We start from the raw sequence: 20,030 nt of genomic DNA, 5'->3' as shown, positions 1-20,030 counted from the left end.
AATTCAAAGGAGGTTTTGGGTGCAAAAAACTTTTCACTGCCGCGGCTCGAACGTCCGATCTCCTGATTAACAGCCGGTCGCCTTAACCACTCGGCTGTCGGACCATACAATCTTTTTTCTTACAATCAACCTTATTTTAGCAACAGACAGATTCTGAATAACCACAATTTAGCTCACGCAGAAAGCGTGAAATCAAGCGCGAAAAAAACCATTTGAGCAGTGACGAGACAGAATGTTCTAGAACAAATGTAAAACGAAAAAGAGCGTCAGACGACGAAACAAAAAACATAGCCGGAAGAATTCCGGAAGCGACTCGAAGCGTCAGACTCTTCACTAACAAAACCGTAACTTCAGCGGAAGCCACTACCTTTGTGTTAAACCATTAACTCACTGCCTCTCCAGGTCTGCTCTAAAAATTGGTGAAAATTAAACCACTGTCAACAAGAGAAACAAAATGCAGCAAAATTTTATATTATTGAAAACGTTTGGTATCGTTAAAAAATCAAAAACAATTAAGGTGGTCAAAAACATGATAGTCTGAAAAAGCTGACAAGGTTATCAATAGCCCTCAAATAACTCATGATTCTAATCTGAAAAAGATCAAGAAAGCAAAAGACAGATAATAATCTTAGAAACTAAGTTAAATCTTTTAAAATATCTCAAATTTAAGAATCAGAAAACACCTATAAATACACTTTTAATTACGGCAATTAAGACAAAAAACAACACACACCTGTTCTTTGTTGTACAAATGCTAGACAACATGATTTCATACTAAATCAAAAACAAATTGATCGTAGAAAAAACATAAGTAGCAGAATATTCAAAGGCAAAAAATCGTTTTAATTAATATCAAGGCCGGAAGAAGGCTGCAGTATATACTCATAAGTGGAAATTTTGAAAAAAGCTTGCTATCAAACTCTCAGTACTGCCTCATGTTGAACGCAATCAATTGCAAACCAAAGAAATGACGAAAATCTAAGAAAAAGCTGAAAGATTCAATTTTTACACCTAAACAAATCAATATACCGAAATAAACTGTAGGTGCCAGGACAAAGCTAGAATTATACTAACTAGAATGTGAAGAAAATGGTCACAATGTAAGGACCACCGTAACAAAAAACACTCTTGCTTATTGAAAATTAAAAATCAATTTAAAAAATCAAGAAAAACGAATACATTTCATTGTTCAGCATTCAAGACATAGAAAACATAACTAGTCATCCGATACAAAGATCTATCCTCCTGAAGAAAAACAAAAAATAGGAAGAAAACAAAATTCATAAATACGAAACATTGAAACAATTTGCAAAAAAATGGTCAAAGTAAAGACTACATTTATGAGAAAAGTTTCAAATGTTTCACTAAACGCAGCGCATGATCAAAACACTTTTAAGAACGCAGCGCACTTTTAAGAATGCATTTATGAAGAAGTTTTTACTGTTTTTCAAAAACTTAAGGCCAAAAAATGATTGAATTTTTATTGCAACAAAAATAAAGTCCCTCATGTTGCACAGAAAACTATTTCTAGCAATTACCACCAAAATACAAAAAACAGACGAAAATCGGAAAAAACTAAATCGGATTAGCATACGTACAATTTTATGAAAGAAAATTACATCGAGGTGGAAAGAGGCATTGAGTATAGGAATTATCATAGAGAAGTTGCCTTATTAACTGATTTTTGACAAAAAGACGGTTAGAAGATCCAAAAATGAAGAAGATAATAGAAAAAAAGCCAAAAATTAACAAAAAAAAAACAAGAATTATGTGCCAATCTTCAATTTGAAACACAAAAAAATCAAGAATTATGTGCCAATTTTCAATTTGAAACGCAGTTTCAGGCTCTGCAAAACACTGGCATATTTCCGCGGTTGACAATTCAATATAGTGTCGAATAAAATTTATTTCTACAAGAAACCAAATTGAAAGCAAAAAACTGGGCCACTTAGACGAAAAAACGGCTAAAAACGGTTATCTATATGTTGAATTCAGTCAAAAACTACTTTTCAAAGTCAAAAAGTCATTCACTAAACGCAGCGCATGATCAAAAAATTTCTCTCGCTTAGCAAAAATCTGTTCAAGACAAATTTTCTCACTTTCGCTTTTAGGTCAAAATGCCGCGTGAACAAATCTACTTCCTGTAAAAAAAGACCCAGAGAAAACTAATACTCCTCTTCGAGTCGTAGAAACCGAGAGAAAACCAATACTCCTCTTCGAGTCGTAAAAACCCAAGAGCACCGCAATATAGCTACGCTCAGCTTACAGCTTCGCAGCTATAATAGAGAAAAATTGTGCTTTGAGGTTTCAAGTTTTCTTTCCACACGTACCTCTTTAAGTCTAGTCTCTTTCTCTTTGGCGACAGCATTGACAAGTACAGACGAAAAATAGATCCAAGACAGAAGCATGAAAAATGGCATTCCATGTTCGATCACTTCAGCAAATACATCATTGTCATAACAGGGTGCAGGAAACTTCTGGATGTACAGGCCTGGAGTCTGGACATTTCGCCCCGTCTGGAAATTGATGATGGCGCGATCTACCAGATCTTGGACCCAGAGGAACCCGTAAGTGTAATAGTTGTTCTCATTCAACCCGTGGGTATCGGTTCCCGGATACCTTAACATTCAAAAAATATTATATAGTGAAAGACCAAGAATCTGGCGCAATGTTTTCGAAATTTCGGATGGATTCTTTGGAAAACATAAATTACCAGTAGGATGATCTGACAAATCGTGTGTCTGCTGTCTCACTCTGGGACTGTCTGATTTTGTAAGTGACATGTCTCCCAATCTTGCCTTTCTGGTCCACGTCAAACACAATAACTAAAAGCCCACATCCGCTATTCCACTCAATTTTGCAGTACTGATGACATTGAGTGATTTCAAGAAACATTTTCAATAATTGAGCCAAAGCATACAAAATCCAACACCGAGCGGTTCTAGCGAACTCGGCCGTCATTTTAGTTGAATGACTTTGTATGCTTTGTATGCTACTTCCTGTAAAAAAAAACATAGCCGGAAGATATCCAGAAGCGACTCGAAGCGTCAAAACTTCACTAACAAAACCATATTTGCAGCGGAAGCCACTACCTCTTTTGGATAAAACCATTAACTCACTACCTCTCCAGGTCTGCGTTAAAAATTGGTGAAACTTAAACCACTGTAACCAAGCGAATTAAATTGCAGCAAAATTTTATATTAATGAAAACGTTTGGTAACGTTAAAAAATCGGAAATAATTAAGGTGGTCAGAAAACTGATAGTCTGTAAAAGCAGACAAGGTTATCAATTGCTCTCAAATAATTCATGATTCTAATCTCAAAAAGGTCGCGAAAACAAACGGCAGATAATAATCTTAAAAACTAAGTTAAATATTTTCAAAAAAGAAAGCTCAAATTTAAGAATCAGAAAACAACTATAATGACACCTATAAAATCTATAATGACACTTCAAATCACTGGAATTAAAAAAACAACAACACACACTTGTCCTTGTTGTACATATGCTAGACAACATGATTTCATACTAATTCAAAAATTAAATTAATCATAGAAAAGACATAAGCAGCAGAAGAATAATCAAAGGCAAAAAATCGTCTAAATTAATACCAAGACCGGAAGAAGGCGGCAGTAAATAGTCATAAGTGAAAATTTTGAAAAAAGCTTGCTATCAAACTCTCAGTACTGCCTCATGTTGAACGAAATCAATTGCAAACCAAAGAAATGACGAATATCTAAGAAAAAGCTGAAACTCATTTTTAACAACTGAAAATCAATATACCAAAACTAAATCTTAGAAACTAAGTTAAATCTTTTAAAATAGCTCAAATTTAAGAATCAGAAAACACCTATAAATACACTTCTAATTACGGCAATTAAGACAAAAAACAACACACACCTGTTCTTTGTTGTACAAATGCTAGACAACATGATTTCATACTAATTCAAAAATTAAATTAATCATAGAAAAGACATAAGCAGCAGAAGAATAATCAAAGGCAAAAAATCGTCTAAATTAATACCAAGACCGGAAGAAGGCGGCAGTAAATAGTCATAATTGAAAATTTTGAAAAAAGCTTGCTATCAAACTCTCAGTACTGCCTCATGTTGAACGAAATCAATTGCAAACCAAAGAAATGACGAAAATCTAAGAAAAAGCTGAAACTCATTTTTAACAACTGAAAATCAATATACCAAAACTAAATCTTAGAAACTAAGTTAAATCTTTTAAAATAGCTCAAATTTAAGAATCAGAAAACACCTATAAATACACTTCTAATTACGGCAATTAAGACAAAAAACAACACACACCTGTTCTTTGTTGTACAAATGCTAGACAACATGATTTCATACTAAATCAAAAACAAATTGATCATAGAAAAATCATAAGTAGCAGAATATTCAAAGGCAAAAAATCGTTTTAATTAATATCAAGGCCGGAAGAAGACTGCAGTATATAGACATAAGTGGAAATTTTGAAAAAAGCTTGCTATCAAACTCTCAGTACTGCCTCATGTTGAACGCAATCAATTGCAAACCAAAGAAATGACGAAAATCTAAGAAAAAGCTGAAATCATTCAATTTTTAAACCTAAACAAATCAATATACCGAAATAAACTGTAGGTGCCAGGCCAAAGCTAGAATGATACTAACCAGAATGTGAAGAATATTGGTACAATGTAAGCACCACCGTAACAAAAAAACATTCTTGATTTTTGAAAGTTTAAAATCAATTTAAAAAATTCAAGAAAAACGAATGCATTTCATTGTTCAGCATTCAAGACATAGAAAGTATCCGATAAAAGTATCCGATAAGTCATCCGATACAAAGATCTATCCTCCTGAAGATAACAAAAAGCAGAATTCATAAATACGAAACATTGAAACATTTTGCAAAAAAATGGTCAAAAAACTTTCAAGAATGCATTTATGAAGAAGTTTTTACTGTTTTTCAAAAGCTTAACGCCAAAAAATGATTGAATTTTTAATGAAACGCAATTAAAGTCCCTCATGTTGCACAAAAAGAATATTTCCAGCAATTACAACCAAAATACAAACAAAACTGACGAAAATCGCAAAAAACCTATAGTATCGAATAAGTTTTATTTCTACAAGAAACCAAACTGAAAGCAAAAAAATTGGGCCACTTAGACAAAAAAACGGTTATCTATATGTGCAATTCATAAGCTGAAGCCAGTAAGAAAACTTAGAAGGTTTGGTGGCCTTTAAAAAGGCCGGTGGTGAAGTAGCAAGCCAGAAGCTTCTTTACTTCTTATCAAAAAGTCATTCACTAAACGCAGCGCATGATCAAAACACTTTTAAGAACGCAGCGCACTTTTAAGAATGCATTTATGAAGAAGTTTTTACTGTTTTTCAGAAACTTAACGCCAAAAAATGATTGAATTTTTATTGAAACGAAAATAAAGTCCCTCATGTTGCACAAAAAGAATATTTCCATCAATTACAACCAAAATACAAACAAAACTGACGAAAATCGGAAAAAAACTATAGTACCGAATAAATTTTATTGCTACAAGAAACCAAATTGAAAGCAAAAGAACTGGGCCACTTAGACAAAAAAAATGATTAAAAACAGTTATCTATATGTGCAATTCAGTCAAAAACTACTTTTCAAAGTCAAAAAGTTATTCACTAAACGCAGCGCATGATCAAAACACTTTTAAGAACGCAGCGCACTTTTAAGAATGCATTTATGAAGAAGTTTTTACTGTTTCTCAAAAACTTAACGCCAAAAATGATTGAACTTTTATTGAAACGAAATTAAAGTCCCTCATGTTGCACAAAAAGAATATTTCCAGCAATTACAACCAAAATACAAACAATACTGACGAAAATTGGAAAAAACCTATCAAAAATCGGATTAGCATACGTACAATTTTATAAAACAAAATCACATCGAGGTACAAAGAGGCCTTGAGTATATGAATTATCAAAGAGAAGTTGCCATATTAACTGATTTTTGACAAAAAGACGGTTAAAAGATCAAAAAAAGAAGAAATTAATAGAAAAAAGCCAAAAATTAAAGAAATATGCACCAGTTTTCCACTTGAAACGCATTTTCAGGCTCTGCGAAGTCACTGTGGCATCAAATTCCGAGGTTGGCATTTCAATATAGTATCGAATAAAATTTATTTCTACAAGAAACCAAATTAAAAGCAAAACAAATTGGACCACTTAGACAAAAAAAACGGCTAAAAACGGTTATCTATATGTGCCATTCAGTCAAAAACTACTTTTCAAAGTCAAAAAGTCATTCACTAAACGCAGCGCATGATCAAAAAACTTCTCTCGCCTAGAGAAAATCTGTTCACCAAGACAAATTTTCTCACTTTCGCTTTTAGGTCAAAATGCCGCGTGTACAAATCTACTTCCTGTAAAAAAAGACCCAGAGAAAACTAATACTCCTCTTCGAGTCGTAGAAACCGAGAGAAAACCAATACTCCTCTTCGAGTCGTAAAAACCCAAGAGCACCGCAATATAGCTACGCTCAGCTTACAGCTTCGCAGCTATAATAGAGAAAAATTGTGCTTTGAGGTTTCAAGTTTTCTTTCCACACGTACCTCTTTAAGTCTAGTCTCTTTCTCTTTGGCGACAGCATTGACAAGTACAGACGAAAAATAGATCCAAGACAGAAGCATGAACAATGGCATTCCATGTTCGATCACTTCAGCAAATACATCATTGTCATAACAGGGTGCAGGAAACTTCTGGATGTACAGGCCTGGAGTCTGGACATTTCGCCCCGTCTGGAAATTGATGATGGCGCGATCTACCAGATCTTGGACCCAGAGGAACCCGTAAGTGTAATAGTTGTTCTCATTCAACCCGTGGGTATCGGTTCCCGGATACCTTAACATTCAAAAAATATTATATAGTGAAAGACCAAGAATCTGGCGCAATGTTTTCGAAATTTCGGATGGATTCTTTGGAAAACATAAATTACCAGTAGGATGATCTGACAAATCGTGTGTCTGCTGTCTCACTCTGGGACTGTCTGATTTTGTAAGTGACATGTCTCCCAATCTTGCCTTTCTGGTCCACGTCAAACACAATAACTAAAAGCCCACATCCGCTATTCCACTCAATTTTGCAGTACTGATGACATTGAGTGATTTCAAGAAACATTTTCAATAATTGAGCCAAAGCATACAAAATCCAACACCGAGCGGTTCTAGCGAACTCGGCCGTCATTTTAGTTGAATCTAGAACTAAATTCGCCAGAATCGCTCTTAGAGGTAATCAAACAAACAACTGAAAGCCATTCTTCCCTCAGATTTTAAGGCAGTCAATTAAACTGAAAAGAACATGGCCTCAAGAGTGCCGGATAATAGCTAAAAAGCGCTGCCAGATGCTGATTTACAACACAAAACCAGCCAAAGAAAGAATATGACAACCATAGAAAAAAAAGATCCGCAAAACATCGACTTCGCACAAAAAATTTGCATTACGAAAATCTTTTATTACCAGAACCTCCAAAAACTTCCATTATCAAAAACTATCAAAACAAAATACCCGCAAACTTACATCGAAGAATACTAATGTCAAACACAAATTCAGTCGGCGAGTGGTAAAAAAGATTGCAAAACTGATCTTCAGCTCTTTGAGGAACGCTCACGTGGTCGGTAGCTAGAACAATCAATGATGACTCATTAACAATCATAATAGTAACTTCATCATACCCAGCTATCGCTGAGCGCTACCTCAAAACGTGTAGTATTTCAGCATTTTAAGTTCACAAATTGTTAAACATAACCGACTAATGTCGGGCAAATTGCTCTCAAACGACCGGCGATCGGTTGGCTTCGTCAGTAGCTAGCCACGGTTTAGTGAAGCTAGCTAATTAGTTTGATTCGACTCTGCAACTTTTAGTTTTCTAGCCTTGTTAGGAAATCAAAAAATTGACATTTTAAAACTGATATTTTAAAATTAAAAAGAAAAGCTTCCACATTTCGCAGTGAAAATGTTCAAAGCTATTTTTTGTCTTTGGAGTTAAGTCAATTGACCCATCTGCAAGAGTTGAAAAGCCTCGATGGCCAGTAATGATTGTTAAACTCAGAAAAGGACAAAAAATTCAAAAAAATTGAGAACAATCGCAAATAATTTTCCGAAAATTTGAAAAAAAAAATTATCAAAATGCTAGAGCTGGAGTCATTAAAATAGTGATAACCATTCCATTAACTCTAGAAACTATGCGACAGCTTATCATCCAAACTTGGAGCAGGTCCCTAGGATCCTGGTAACGGAGAACTAAAAAAATCAAAAAGATTAAAAAAACTTGAAATTGCAAATATTTTTTAAAATTCAGAATGATGCGCAGACACTAAATTCCCTCGAGGACAACTGAGCAAAAATTCTTGATGACAATTCTTGAGGACAATCGAACAAAAAATTGCCTGAAAATATCATCAGGAATCAAATGATTGCAAGCAATTTTATTTGAGATCAACTAAACCGAAGCAAAACTTACTCATGTCACCAAAACTACCACTTAACATTGTTGAGTGGCAATCAAAAACTGCTCTGTACATAGAAAAAGGCTAGATTCACAATTTCTCTTAAAATCAAACGCTTTCTCAAAAGAAAGAAATTGACTAACAGATGAATTGCACTCAGACGACAGGCGGGGCAATTTAAACTATAGGCGGCTTAGTTTAAACTTTATGGTTACAAAACAGAACAGCGAACCTCCAGGATGTTCTGACAACTTATCCAGTCAGCTAAAATGACTTTGATTCACGTTTGCTCATAATCGGTTTTACCATACCAACAAACTTTATTCAAAGCAGAACACAAGCGTCAAGAAGTCAAGGAAACTTCTAGCAAGCGCAAAAATGGCCAAGAAAACGTTTTGCATTAAAAAAGCAACACGTTTGTTATTATTGCCAAAAACTTCGTACGACAGCAATTAAAATATACGCAATAAATGAAGCTCGCCTGTTGCAGCTCTCAACAGTCAACAAAGGTTTCTCCTGAATTATTGGCGCACAGGCTTTGAAAACGCCTTTGTGAACCCATAAAGATTGGAAAACCCGCAAAAAACGGCAAACAATTATTGAAAAACGCTAAGATTAATGAAAGTTGATAGATGTTTTTGTCATAATATCTTTAAAACCACTTCTTTTACAATATGTCATTACAATATGTTCAAAACCAATGCGTCAAGCATTAAAATTTTCACTGGCCCTTCAATATCGATAACTCAAATACTGACAAATCTTGATAAATTAGAACATCAAATCTTTTTTTGAAAGAGTTGCAAAAATCTTTTATTTTGGGTTTTTAAATATGCAATACCAAAACAAACGAAAAAGATATATAGAAGGTTTATGGCTTTCAGGAGACTATTATGAACTATGAAAGAGAAATTTAATGCCCATTCAAAAAAACAAATAATTATAGACTTGAAAACTACAAAAAAGACTTTTCGACCTAAGTTAGGCCTTCCCAGCAGGTTCAGCACCCTAAGAGCGTCAGACCACGGAAAAACACCAAAGCAACGCAACATAGTTCCGCTCATCTTCCACCTTTGCAGTTATTAAAAAAACTTAACATAGCCGGCAGATTGCCGGCAAAAAAGAAGATAGAAATTGACAATTTTTTTTTGTATTTTTTCAGTGTCAAAAAGTGACCTAATTTGACGCGCAGTTTCAGTTAGATTATAAAACTATGATTAATTCGGCTTCTATAATGAAAGCTGATAAGCCTAATACTAGTGTCAGCTATAAATCACTTTTTCGAACTTTGCTAACCTAATACTCTGTGACTAAATGACCGGGCTTTATCGGTTTATCCCGTTTCTTTTGATTGCGCTCTATTGACATTGAACGTATTCTAAATTTTTAACATTTTTAAATTGCAAAATATTTTGATGTCAATTTGTAGTTGAACATACTCCTGTTTCTTATTGAGAGAATATAGGGGCCTGTATCAAGGCCAATAAGCATTAGAGATGGTAACTAAGACTTATAGGAACGACGTTCAAATAGCGGTCATCTAAAATTGGGCTTTATGGGTTTATTCCGCTTCTATTTCTGATTTCGCTTTTTTAATACTGACTCTGTTCAATTGAATTGCTTTCTTGAACAACTGCTGTTTAAAAGCACTTTGAGCAGAATGAGAGGTGAGTAAAACTAGCCTAAAAAAGTCAAAGATTTCACACAAATGTCGAAAAAGCGGTAAAATGAGGTAAAGCGAAAAAAAAATGTTCGACGAAGTAAAAAATAGGAGCAATATAACAGCCGGCTGAGAAAACGAGGGCGTCTATTAAAACTGACACATCAATCATTGCAAAACCGAACAGCCACGTTAGCTGAGTACGGAGTGGGGGGTCAAGCGATTGGGGGGATATGAGTGGGAGAGTTGGAGACTAGAGGTGGGGGGAGGGCAAACCGCCAAGTCGAAGAGTGTGGACTGGGTGTCTATGGCAGGGGCAGGGGAGAGTGAGTTCATAGAGTGGAGGGGATGTATGTGACTTCGTCAAACCTTCAAAATTAAGAACCGCCTTTCACACCATGAAATTGTCTCCAAAGATTTGGTTGAATTGCATTCTTAAGAGACTGATTAGATTTCAAGCTCTACGAAAACTTTGTTTGAGAGCAATAATCGTAATTGACAAATAGAAGACTTGCTCTTGAACAATTAGACGGAGCTACAATCTATTGCAACTTGGTTCAGTCTGCGGCGGGAGTGCGGTAGCCTGGAAGCAGGGACCTATAAAGGTCTATGTCTGTAGTTAAAAAGGGGGAAGAGGGGCTGCAATGGGCAGAAAGTTTTCAAAATTGCCTTTTAACCTTGAATCTCCGCACAATTTCCAAATTACTATGCATTAGAAATTGGCATAGCCGGCAGATTGCCAGAAAATAGCCGCCGTTGACGCGCTTGATGCATATCGGGATTGAAACAGAAAAAGAAAAAAAGAAAATCAAACCGAATTTTTATGGTTTTTTTCAGTGTCAAAAAGATTTCTAATTTGGTCTGCACTTTCAGTTAGAATCTAAAACTAAACATAATTTAACTTCTAAACTTAAAGCTAATAAGATTTATACAAAAAAACTAGAACTAGAACGGATTATCAGTGAATTGGGAAAACCATTTCTAAAAAAATCAGATCAAAAATGAAAATTGATGTCAAAATGCCGCATGTGAACAAAAAACCAGCAGATTGCCGGTATAGCTGGCGTGCCGTATAATAGAGATAGAAACAGAAACAGAACTAAAGAGAAAAACATTGACGCCGCTCAAAAAGCTAGGTAAGAAACATTCAGCGATAAATTAATAAAGCTTGTTAACATTCATTCCGCAGAAACTTTTTTATAGGGACCTCTAATGTACATATAGGTTCCTTTGATCTTTAACTAATTCCAATTAAAATTAAATTTAAAAGTGCCTAAGTCATTTTATTGAGCAAGGTAAGTCACGTATGACCAAAATCTAATCACGCAAAAAATCTTAAAACCTCTGCTGGAGAGAGAATGAGAAATGACGATACGCGCGCAAACGCCGCTAGTGAGAGGAAAAAGTCATTCAAAAAATTTGACTTGTTCAGCTTTGCTGTGTGAAAAAAAGGACAACGAAAAACACCGTCAGACGACGAAACAAAAAAACATAGCAGGACGAGTCCTGAAGTACGATTCAAAGAATTTTCATTGACAAAACAAAAATCTACACCTAGAACGGACTATTAGTGAAATCGAAAAACCATTCTAAAAAATCAGATCAAAGAAATTAAAATAAGAAAATACAGAAAAACAATGTCAAAATGCCGCATGTTAACAAAAAATCACTAGCGAGAAGTGGAAATTTGGTTGACACAAAAAACTAGGTCTAGAATGAGCAAGAAATATATTGGGAAAACCATTTACAAAAAACCGACCCACAAAATCCAAAAAAAAACAGTTCAAATCAAAGTGAAATTGCCTCAAAGTGAAAAGAATTTGTAAAAATAGCCACATCAGGACGTCATCGCAAATTACATGTTATATACGTCAAGCATAATTTGTTCTATCAAAGCAAATGGTCCAGAACCATTGATCTGAATACAACACACATAATATTATTCAAGTCGCTTCGTGACATTCAACAAATTGAATATCTTGGAAAACAGTTGAAATGTCTCCAACTGATGAAAGAAGCATACAAAAATAGCCACATCACCGTTTTATCACTCTTTTAAAATTAGAGCGAAAAAAATTCACGCCGCAAATCTCGCTTTTTCGCTCCACTTTCTGTTTCGGCATGACCAAAATCACTACTCTAATTTGACTTCAAGAATCATGATAACTTGTGAACATATCAAAAAAAGACAGCGCCCCAATACAATTTAAATTCTTTGAATTGTAAAAAAACAAAAAAAAATCGACTAACGTCGGGCGAATTGCTCTCAAACAACCGGCAAGCAGGTGGATTCGTCAGTATCTAGCCACGCCTTAGTGAGGGTAGCCTTAGCTTGATTCGACTCTGCATCTTTTAGTTTTTTAGCCTTGTTAGTAAATAAAACTGATATTTTAAAAACTTGCAAAACATTGCAAAATTTACAAGAAAAGCGTCTAGATTTCGGAGTGAAAACCTTCAGAGTTATTTTTGTCTCTGTAGTTATGTCAAGTAACTCAATTGCAACACTTGAAAAACTTCGTTGGCCAGTAATGATCGTTAAACTCAGAAAAGGACAAAAATATTCAAAAATTTATTACCCAGTATCCCTATTTCAAGCTTTAAAATAGTTTCAAAGGCTCAAATATCCATAAACAGGAAAATAAATTTCCGAAAATTTGAAAAAAAAAATAAATTTTATCAAAAAACTGCAAAAGCTGGAGTCATTAAAACATTGACAACCAATTCACTGGTTCTAGAAAACATCAGACAGCTTATCATCAAACCTAGGAGGAGGACTAGAAGACCCTGGTGCCGGGAAAAAGTGCCGGAAATTCAAAAAGATTCAAAAAACTTGAAAAAAATTGCGAAAATTTTTACTTTTACCATTTGCTGATATTAAAATCTTGAAAAACATTCCATTACATCTACAAGCTATGCAGTATCCTATAATCAAACCCTAGAGGAGGTTATGTGGCTCCTTAGGCTGGCCAAAACCTAAAAAATAACAAAAAATTTCAAAAAATGCAAGTTGCATAAAAAAAACTGCGGTAAAAATTGCATAAATTTGTGATAGTAAAAGTTGAAAACTAATCCATGACCGAAAACATTTTGTATCATCTTCATATCAATTTTCTGTTTGTTTTGCATCAACTTCAGAGATTTTCTGTTAGGCTGAAAAACCTGAAGAATAACAATAAATGTCAAAAAAATTGAAAATGGCAAGTTTTGTAAAAAAAAATGCAAAAATTCGTGATGTCGAAATCTTGAAAAACATTCCATTACAATTAAAACTGTACAGTCACCTATTGTTAAATCCTAGAGGAGTTTCCTCGGCTCCTGAGGCCGGAGAAAAAAATCAAATTTTTTTTTGTAACTTATAATCAAAGCCCTATGGACGTTTTCTGGCCACTGCGTCTGAAAAAACGTAAAATATTTGTACGTTTTGTCGTTAAAATGCTGAAATTTGTGATCTTAAAATGTTGAAACCATTCCACTACAACTAAAAACTATGCAGTAGCCTAATATAAAACCTGAACAAAAATTTTCAAAAAGCTTGAAAAAACTGTGAAATTAGTATAAAATTGCGTTTTAGCGATCGGCTGCTCGAACGCAGCAACGGGGGAGTGTACCGGGGGCTGATTGGGATTAACTTTATCACACTTATAGTCTGTATCATAACTTACAGTGCTGCCGTGATTAGACCATGAGTTTATCACATATTATCGCCATTGTTTATATAGCAACAGCGATGACAAAAGTGTGATAATTTTTTTGTTTATTGCCGAAGCAGAATTCGTAGTGATAACTTCTATTTCACCGGTAATTTATGCAACTTTCATTATCCCAACGACAGTTGAAAAAAAATCTCAAGAATACCAATACTCCTCTTCGAGTCGCTCTTAACTGCTTCAAATTTCGTTCGAACGCAATTAACCTGAAATCTAAAATTAATAGGAATCTAAAAACATACCCGGCAGATTGCCGAAAGTAGCCGCCGTTGATTCAAATAAGCATGATTGGGATTGAAAGAGTAGAAGATATTGAAAAAAAATATTTTTGTAGAAAAACATTTTTTCACGTCCGATTTATTTTGATGGTACTTCGTAGTTGAACATACTTCTGTTTTTTAGAGAGAGGCTACAGGTGTTACTATGAATACCAATAAGTATTAAAGACGGTAACTAAGACCTATAGGAACGACGTTCAAATAGCGGGCATCTAAAATTGGGCTTTATCCCGTTTCTAATTCTGACTTCAATTTTTTATACCGACTCTGTTCATTTTGAATTGCTTTGCTGAGCAACTGATGTTCAAAACCACTTTTAGCAGAATGAGAGGTGAGTAAAACTAGCCTAAAGATGTCAAAACTTTCACGCAAAATGTTGAAAAACCGGCAAAATGAGGTAAAGCGAAAGATTTTTTTGTTCGACGACGTAAAAAAACATAGCAGGACAAGTCCTGACGTATAATTCAAAGAACTTTCATTGACTAAACAAACAATTAGACCTAGAATGGGCAATGAGTGAACTGGGAAAACCATTTCTAAAAAGATCAGATCAAAAAAATTCAAAAAAAAAATCAATGTCAATACGCCGCAAGAGAACAAAAAACCACCAGCAAGAAAGCGGAAATTCGTTCAAACAAAAAACCAGGCCTATGATGAGCTATAAATGGATTAGTAAAGCCATTTAGAAAAAAATTCGATCCCCAAAATCGAAAAACGGTAAAGTGAAATTGCCGCATGTGAACAAAAAACCATTAGCGAGAAAGCGAATTTTTGTTCAAACACCATTTTCTCTCTACTTTAAAGTTAGAGCGAAAAAAATTTACGCCGCACAACCACTCGCTTTTTTCGCTCCACTTCCTGTTTCGGCGTGACCAAAATCACTACTCCAATTTGCCTTCAAAATTAGACTCCGGTTGAGAAGGCTGTCAGGCCTTCTGATAGCTGATAGGCTAATAATCATGGCGTAAACCCCGAAAACATAGCCGGAAGAATTCCGGAAACGACTCGAAGGAGAAAAATTGCCCTACTTACTACTAAAAAACTACCACAATTATTATGAACCCTGATCCTCGACAAATGCCATAAAAAGAGAAAGAGGAAGAATAGAAACGGCATTCAAAAACAAATTGAAAAAAAAAAAAACTAGAAAAACTTAATGATTTTTTAATAGTACAAAGAAACATAAAGCCGAATAAAGTTCCTTTGCAATTAGAGCAATGAAAAGCTCGCGAAACAATGGGCAAGTCATAATAGGCTAAGAAACTTGTCTATAATTAAAAAACAGAAAAACTGCAAAAAAAAAATAAGAACAATGATTTAAAATTTCAATTTTTCTGTCAATTTTCCTAAAAAACAATGTTTTATACCAAGAAAACTTAAAACTGGCATCTGAATATTCTCTAAGTAACAAGCTTCTATTCAAATCCCAATTAAAGCATTAAAACAAAAGAAAAGAGGCAAAAAATCATTAAATTTCGTCTAAAAATCACCAAAACCGATCAAAAACCTCAAAATTAGCATTGAACTCAAATTAACTACTTGAAACCTTTAATTCCTATCAACACAAGCCTAAAACTAATACAATATCATAATCAAACCTCATAACCATCAAAATTTGCAAAAAAAAACTGCTTTTAAAAGCCGCACGTGAACAAAAAAATTTCGCTCGCTTAGAGAAAATGTTTCCACAAATCAATTTCTCGCTCTCTCAAAAACAGCAGTATGAAGAAAAACCATTCTCTTTTCGCTCCGCTCTTCACTTTTGTTCAGCCCCAAAATCACTCCAAATTTTCTCACGCGTTTCTTTTCCCGCTTCAAAAATCACTCCAATAAAATTGATTAAAAAAAGGACTTCTCCAATACTCCTCTTCGAGTCGTAAAAAAAGACAGCGCCCCAATACAATTCAAATTCTTTGAATTGTAAAAAAAGGAGCGCTAAAATAGCCGGCTGAGAAGATGAGGGCAGCTATTAATAACTATTTTGTCTCAAATGACTCATCTAACTAGTGGTTCTCAAATTTACCACATAGGCTGTTCCCTATCATTAAAAAATTTTCAGTCTTACCTGCAAGAATGCGATTTCCCTCTCTGGCGGCTTCTCCCTTAGCCAGTAGATGAACAGCTTCAGTCTCGGTCTGGACTCCCTCGAACACGTTAAGGTCTCTATCCCTCAACATAAGCTTCATCGCGCACGAGGCACGGTCAAACACTTCCAACATCCGCAAAAAGTTCTAAACACAACATGCTCGCAATTATTCAAAGCCCAGTTGAAAACTGACGAGGTTTTTTCACCAGGAAATTTTCAGTTGTAGTTCCACAATAAAGGGCAGTTTTTATGGAAAATCAGTTTTTCAGTGAGCGCTGTTGTTGACCTCACCCAAGCATTAAACACAATTGTTGTTCAATCGCAATTGAAAACATACCCGGCAGATTGCCGGAAAATAGCCGCAATTGATTCCAATAAGCATGATTGGGATTGAAATAACAGAAGATATTGAAAAAAAAAAGATTTTTGTACAAAAACATTTTTTAAGTCCGATTTATTTTGATGGCATTTCGTGGTTGAACATACCTCTGTTTTAGAGAGAGGCTACAGGGGCTACCATCAATAACAATAAGCATTAGAGATGGTAAATAAGACTTATAGGAACGGCGTTCAAATAGCGGGCATCTAAAATTGGGCTTATGGGTTTATCCCGTTCCTATTTCTGACATCCATTTTTGTACTAACTCTGTTCATTTTGAATTGCTTTGCTGAGCAACTGATGTTCAAAATCACTTTTAGCAGAATGAGAGGAGAGAAACTAGCCTAGAGAAGTCGAAAAGATTTCACGCAAAATGTTGAAAAGGCGGCAAAATGAGGTAAAGTGAAACATTTTTTTATTCGACGAAGTAAAAAAACATAGCAGGACAAGTCCTGACGTACAATTCAAAGAATTTTCATTGACTAAACAGAAAAACTAGACCTAGAATGGACTATAAGTGAATTGAGAAAACCATTTTAAAAAAAAACAGATCAAAAAATAAGAAATAAAACAAAAAATCAATGTCAAAATGCCGCATGTGAACAAAAAAACCACTAGCGAGAAATGAAAAATTAATTCAAACAAAAAACTAGGCCTAGAATGAGCTGTGAATGGATTAGGAAAACCATTTAGAAAAAAAATCCGATCAAAAAATCGGAAAAACAGTAAAAATCAGAGTGAAATTGCCGCATGTGAACAAAAAACCACTACCGAGAAACCGAATTTTTGTTCAAACACCATTTTCACACCATTTACTTTAAAATTAGAGCGAAAAAAATTCACGCCGCAAAACCACTCGCTTTTTCGCTCCATTTCCTATTGCGGCGTGACCAAAATCACTACTCCAATTTGACTTCAAAAATCATGAAAATGTGTGAACAGATCTTGAAAAAAAAGAAGACAGCGCCCCAATACAATTCAAATTCTTTGAATTGTAAAAAAAATAGGAGCGCTATAATAGCCGGCTGAGAAAATGAGGGCGGCTATTAAACAAATGAATAAAAGTGGAAACATTAGTGAAATTACAACTGATTTACGTTCTCAATGTGCTACGTTATTGAATGGGTTAATCGTGTATAAAAGTACACCCTCGGTCTTCGTAGATCACTCAAGACCTTTTTACCCAACAAAATGGTTCGACACTTTCTCCTTTTTGCAGGAATTCACTTTCATCTGGATTCTGTTCGTCTTAATAACATTTCATTCTAAATCGAAAGAGAACGATAAAATGGTGCAAAAGACGCGAACAAATTTATGAACCCTTTTTCAGACACTGTAGCAGAAACAGACCCGATGAACACAATAACTGCAAGAAAGAGTTATTTGAGAGTAATCGAAAGAATTAACTTTAAATGTAAAGAGCACGAGACATTCTTTCATAGAGAAGGGACTAAATCCCGATATCCCCATTGCATATTCTAGGAACTGTTGTTGATACAACATGAGATACACAAGCGCTATTTTAAGGTTAAGGGACTTTATGCATTCCAGATTTAACTGATTACACCCTAACTAAAATTGAAGATCGAAACATTGATGAAACACTATTAATATGCTCAAAGGAAAGACGAGCAACTGATTTTGACCTGAATAAGAATTCAACACAGCCCAAAACATTTTTCATCATTGTTAAGCGGAAATGGACAACATGCTTTTTCAGGTAAAATTAGAGTGAGTCTGGGAGGCAAGTTTCACCGATTGCTTGTGAGACCTTTTAGTGCCGAATTTTGGAGCAGATGAGCTTCAGCAATACGCTCTCGGTATTTGACATCGTTTCAATTTTATGAATTATTATTCGACGGTTGCATCGTTAAATTAAAACATTGCTGCATGCTAAACGTTCAAAATCAATGAATCAAACCACATAAATTTCCACATTTTTGACTTTTAGTACTAAAGTGGCGCCTATTGAAATCCGCTGCTTAAAACTTTGAATATGATCAGGCATGAAGTTAAGGACGAAAAAGTCAATCCAAAAGTTACATCGGTCAAGCAAAAACTTTGCATAAATAAAAAAGACAAACGATTGAAACAATAGCTTTAAACTTTGCCTGAAAAAAAATTGGGGAAGCTTTTCGAAACCGTTCAAGCTTCAAAACTGATCATGTTTTCTCCCTATACTTTTTCAACCTGACTTTCAACCTGGCGTGAAAGCCGAGAGGTAAGGTGTGTGGTTCACACGCCAATGATTGAGAGTTCAATCCCCTGCCTCCGTGAAGCTGTCTGTGTAAGGATGAGCTCTTACTTAACCATAGCTTCAGGTTGACCATAGCCTGACCAATGTTGGCTGCAATGATGGTACCACGTGAAAGTTCCAGACGCAAAAAAAAGTGGCTATAGTCACCAAAAAAAGAGCAATGCTGCTCATGAAAAGATCAGTCTGAAATGTGGGGAATAATAAGAAAAAGGGCAGCTGAAAACAGGCTACTGTAGGCCTAATGCTGTTCCACTGCGATTACGCAGAAACCACAATTAATTATTATTATTATTATGTTTTCTCCCTATACTTTTTCAACCTGACTTAAATCACACCATAATTTTCACTCTCACAAAATTAAAATGGGTTTAAAAAAATCTTAGACAGTGGCACAATTTTTCGAAGTGTTAAAAACAACGATCAGACCAATATTAGCTTGCAGTTTCTTTTCTGCAAGCTATCAAACTATTACTTTCTTTTCACAAGTTTTATAAGGCATCTTTGAAGGAAATCGTGGACGCAAAAACAGGCCGGAAAATTAATTCGATAAAAAGATTGCCAGATAACGATAGGAGTTCCCACAACAGCAGACAAGCTAATGACTTCAAATTCTTTTTTTTAAAAAAAATCAGTTTGTTCATTAAGACACTAATTTCCATTAAAAGTTGTCTCGAGCATGTTGTCTGGAAAGAACCCGCATTGAGAAACATTACACTTCAAAATTCAGTCGTTAACACCAAATAATCATCCTGATTAAGATAGTCTCACACAATTACAGTTATAAAGTTATCATTTTTCTTTCATAGCGAAAACAGGTGACTTCAGGCTGACATTATTGGAAAAGTGAGCCCATCAGATTGATTAATAAGTACAGTGGCCAAGCTAGGTTGTTGAAAAAGTCAGAAGTAAAATAGAAGTGAAATCAGTCAATCTATGGCATCCATATTGATGAAGAAAAGGCAGAATTCTTCGGCTGCTACTGCTGTGCATATACATACCAACTTCAATCCCTATAGAAACGTGCAGCAGTTACTAACTCTGTGCAATGTAAAACAACGACCACACCCACCCCAAAGCCTCTTCAAAAAAACTAAAAACTGGTGTTAGAAGTTCTCACCGGGTAGTTCTTCTGTAGATCCTCTGAGAATTTTGGCTCCGTGTCATCGAACTCCACATTGAGGAAAGTCAC

At 35.0% G+C, this 20,030-nt stretch overlaps 1 protein-coding gene across 1 annotated transcript in view; it reads right to left on the bottom strand.

Annotated features, from left to right (window-relative positions):
* LOC142334658 (ATP-binding cassette sub-family A member 2-like) overlaps window positions 1-20,030 on the bottom strand; it is a 132,863-nt gene that overhangs the window by 85,765 nt on the left and 27,068 nt on the right. Inside the window, exons 9-13 of the mRNA XM_075382867.1 lie at window positions 19,959-20,030; window positions 19,840-19,851; window positions 16,185-16,350; window positions 6,965-7,076; window positions 6,582-6,870 (exon numbers count right to left, since the gene is read on the bottom strand). Of these exons, the coding sequence (XP_075238982.1) occupies window positions 6,582-6,870; window positions 6,965-7,076; window positions 16,185-16,350; window positions 19,840-19,851; window positions 19,959-20,030 (651 nt within the window). The remainder of the gene's footprint in view (window positions 1-6,581; window positions 6,871-6,964; window positions 7,077-16,184; window positions 16,351-19,839; window positions 19,852-19,958) is intronic.

This window comes from Convolutriloba macropyga, chromosome 2 (assembly GCF_964194025.1).
Source record: "Convolutriloba macropyga chromosome 2, txConMacr16.3, whole genome shotgun sequence".
NCBI classification, from domain to species: Eukaryota; Metazoa; Xenacoelomorpha; order Acoela; family Convolutidae; genus Convolutriloba; species Convolutriloba macropyga.
This window is presented reverse-complemented; position numbering and strand designations above follow the sequence as displayed.